The 4,054-nt window shown below is 43.7% G+C and overlaps 1 protein-coding gene across 1 annotated transcript in view; it reads right to left on the bottom strand.

Annotated features, from left to right (window-relative positions):
* Positions 1-1,042, bottom strand: part of LOC310868480 (ectonucleotide pyrophosphatase/phosphodiesterase family member 7-like) — a gene marked incomplete at its 3' end in the record, with an annotated part of 12,047 nt that extends 11,005 nt beyond the window's left edge. The window contains exon 1 of the mRNA XM_083778937.1: positions 934-1,042. Coding sequence (XP_083635063.1) covers positions 934-1,027 — 94 coding nt within the window. The 5' untranslated portion in view covers positions 1,028-1,042. The remainder of the gene's footprint in view (positions 1-933) is intronic.
* Positions 1,043-4,054: the final 3,012 nt, after the last annotated feature.

Raw genomic sequence — 4,054 nt, 5'->3', positions numbered from 1 at the left:
AGATCTACCCACCAAAAATTATATTTAATATCCCATTGCTGAAAATAGTTAAAATATCTACCTGTGGGGGCTTTGGTGTGTGTGTGTGTGTGTGTGTGTGTGTGTGTGTGTGTGTGTGTGTGTGTGTGTGTGTGTGCGTCTTCGTGTGTGTACCTTATACAGGCCTGAGTGCATGTCAACACAAAAATTTGTGTTTTTAGGGTTAGGTTTAACATTAGACATCTATCCATTAGGGCTTAGGTTAGATCAGTTATAGTGTTTAGGGTTAGGTTTAACATTAGACATCTATCCATTAGGGCTTAGGTTAGATCAGTTATAGTGTTTAGGGTTAGGTTTAACATTAGACATCTATCCATTAGGGCTTAGGTTAGATGAGTTATAGTGTGAGTGTGTGCATGCATGCATTAATTGCATTATGCAGCCTCTTTGAATATGCCACTCACTTTGAATAACGATTTGAATAATGTACGGTTTGCAAGACAGAGAAGCCTGAAAGGCCCAAAAAGTGTGGTCCTTGAAGTAAATTGAACGCTTGTTGCTGTTGCCATTATGAAATTATATTTACGTAATGCCCTGTAATGCCATATGCCATGTGTGAAGGTTTCTCTGCTGTGTTATTCTGAATGGTGCAGACAACACAACACCCATGTGATGACTGTTCGCCCCGGAATTTCGAAAAGTGAAGACGGCTCGCCCCAAGCCGTGGATATATATTTTTTTATTTCCATTTCTGCTAATAAGCAGATAAATTGCACCACTGTAAAGACAAAACGGAAGTGGGGAGGAGGCTTCACTTCCGCTTTATCGCTTATACTCATGATCAAATCTTCCGTGCTCCAGACTGTATGACAACAGCATTTGAAAATTGCGAGAGGCAACAGTCTGGCCATGCGAGAGTAGGAACTATAGGAACAAAGTCCCAGAGCATTTTACCTGTCAGCAGGGTGAAGTGCGAGGGGCTGGTGATGGTCAGGTATGGTGGGGTCACGTACCGGGCCTTGACCCCGTCCCTGGCCATGGCGTCCATGTTGGGGGTGTCCACATCGCGGTCGTAGTCCCAGCGGAAACCGTCGAAGGAGACGAGCAGCAGCTTGTGTCTGGCGGCGGTCGGGCCCGCCAGTGGCGCTGGCAGGGCCTGACGTGATGCCAGGAGGAGGCCGAGAACGGCGGTCCACTGCATAGGGGGACTGTACAGGCTCTCCGCGTGAGCTTCTGAGATGGTTGTATTCTGTCAACACCGCTGTGTTTCCAACTCCTGTATGACATTAGCTGCTCTGAGTGAACGATTGAACGTCCGAGCAAAGTTGCATCAGCTTTATCTTATCTGTTGGCTGCCGTTTTCTGCACACGGCACACTAGATGCATGATTTGTGGTGGCACTTATTTTACAACTATATTTATCCACATAACCACTTCTAGATATAATGGACACATGTTGGCTCTGTGCTGCACTGCTATTTTAGGCTAATGTACCCCTCCCCCCCACACCCCCACTCCTCTCAGAATATGGATGCTGAGGTTCAAGTCGTGAAAGGGATTTGTAGCCTATAGTGCTTTCTTTCTTGATTAAAAATGATGTTAACATTTTTGTTTGAAAAGTAAATGCACTATGTTCTGGGGAGAATGTTACCATGCTGACGAATGCAAATACTACAACAATTGCTATCCAAATATCAAGTGACTTAACACTTATTTTAGAAATATTATTACTTATATAACACCTTTAAGCCTTATACACTTCGTTATACTATGGACAACGCAAAACAGTCGATTCATCATCAAGAGTCAACAGTTCTACCATCTCATTTGGCTGACATGCGTGCCGCTGTCCATGGCACAGCATGCTTCTCAATTAGGTTTATGAGTTTCATTATTGGGTTAATAAGTCATCATGATTACACGTTGTGCAATCATAATAGCCAAGGCAAATCATTCGATCGTAAAGGGCAACAAAGTAAAAGCTTAGTCCTTTATCTGGCCAGCATCTAGGCTTGTAGTCGTCGTCGTCAGAGCCTTAGTTGATAAGGGGGGCTTGATACCACTCCGTCTCTCGGAGCGAGCGTCAAGACTCGCCTGTAAATCATTGACGAAGGGGAATGGCACGTCTACGCGGGGTTCACCTTGAGTTGGGACGGTACATGATCGATCTGACACCTAGAAAATGAAGGAGAAAATGAGAATATATATCTCTTCATCGGGCCTGCAGTGGTCTCTTGGGGTGGGGGGTGTGTGTGTGAGAGAGAGAGAGCACTCTAATGGACATATCCATTTTAATAACTCTAATGTGGTCTTTTAGCTCCGGCGGGGGGGGGGGGGGGGGGGGGAAGGCTGTTGTTCAAAATATCCTTTCGAATCTGCATTGATTTTGGCCGTGCATATTGTGGACAAAGAGCCGGCGAGATAATTCAACATGGTCTTATGGCGTTTGTAAATAAATCAATGAGAGTCAGGGAAATAAGTGAAATAACTCAAATGGCCCCGTAGTCAGTCCATGTCATTCCGTCTGTACAGTCTCTTATATATACTGTACATCCACGTATGATAGCAGCATCCTAAGGTTGGCAAGGAATATCACCTCACCACACTAGCCATGTGCTGTATGGAGAATATACTGTAGGTTGCTACCTTCAGGGAGGAGATATGGTTTTCCAGCATACAATATGAGGTCAGACTTAAGAGGTCCTTTGTCGACCAGTCGACTTTGAGGCTTAATCAGGAGTTTGGCCAGGGGTAGGACATTGCACTTCTTTACTGTACTCTTTACTGTACTTACTTTACTGTAATCTTGTTTTTTTGTTCTTCGTGTTATGTCAAATATGTGTACTAGCTAGGCGTGATTCTGACTTAAGATGCGTTCAGTCATAAGCCTGCATGGTAGTGTTGCCACATTGGCTTCTCAGCCAAACACATGCGCCACATGTCTGAATTCTGAGGTTCCTCTCGTACTGAGCGGGATTACTTATTTACTATTGCAACAAGACATCATCAGTAGGTTAAAACTAATCTGTAAGTAAGTAAGTAAAGTTTATTTATAGAGCACCTTTCACAGACAATTACAGTCACAAAGTGCTTTAACAACAATAAAATGAAAACAAGTCAATAGTCAATAAAACAAGTTAAGAACTAAATCATTAATAAAGTAAAAATAGAAAATAGAAAATAGTAGAGTAAAATAAAGCAATCAACATTTAACCAGGCCGGCTATGGAAAGGCCTGTTTAAAAAGGTGAGTTTTTAACAGTCCTTTGAAAATGTCCACAGAGTCCACAGTTCTTAGGTGGAGTGGAAGCTCATTCCATAGCCTAGGAGCAAAACCTGCAAAGGCTCGATCGCCTTCTGTGTTTTGCATACATGGCTGCTGCATCGCAATAAAGTACTATACATCATATCATATCATATATGGACAAAGAGGTAGCAGGACAATTCAACATGTGTGAATGCTCATGGCGATAGGATCTTACTCTGGCCATGGCCCATGCCTGTGTGGACAAAGAGCTAGCAAGACAATTCAACAGCAGTGTTGTTTTTGGCAGATGTTGCGAGAGAAACAAACCTGCATGATGATCAGACACACAGGAGGCCCCCAGCAGAATGTGTTAATGCATCAACATCAGTTTTGCATCAACATCACCACTTGAACCCTACATGTAGCCTAGCTACTGCATGGGGGAGGGGGGGGGGGGGGTTGTTGCCACAACATTATTTTCCGGGTTCATAGCCAAATACAAGTATGTTAAAGATGGAGTGCCACAATTTTTGTATTTTTCCAGTTTTTCATGTGTCTATGAGGTGACCTTACTTCATTAGACACCCTGGAGTTGTTTTTATGTGCAATGGTGTATTCACTTTGTATTTAGGGTTTCTTCCTGGAGGCTGAACCCTTGACAGTCAAACGGGCCAATGAAGTAAACAGTAATATAGTGACACCACACTATCAGCCACTCCCCTAACCCCTCCCCCTTTATCATACAACTAAAGTTGTTCAGGTGGATCACCACCCATCACCACCCACCAGGCAAACCAGGCATACTTAATGAACTGGTGGGCGTGTCCAC

This window comes from Protomyctophum parallelum (genome assembly GCF_964188405.1).
Source record: "Protomyctophum parallelum genome assembly, chromosome: 13".
NCBI classification, from domain to species: domain Eukaryota; kingdom Metazoa; phylum Chordata; class Actinopteri; order Myctophiformes; family Myctophidae; genus Protomyctophum; species Protomyctophum parallelum.
The sequence above is the reverse complement of the archived record's forward strand: the minus strand, read 5'-3'. Positions and strand labels throughout refer to the sequence as shown.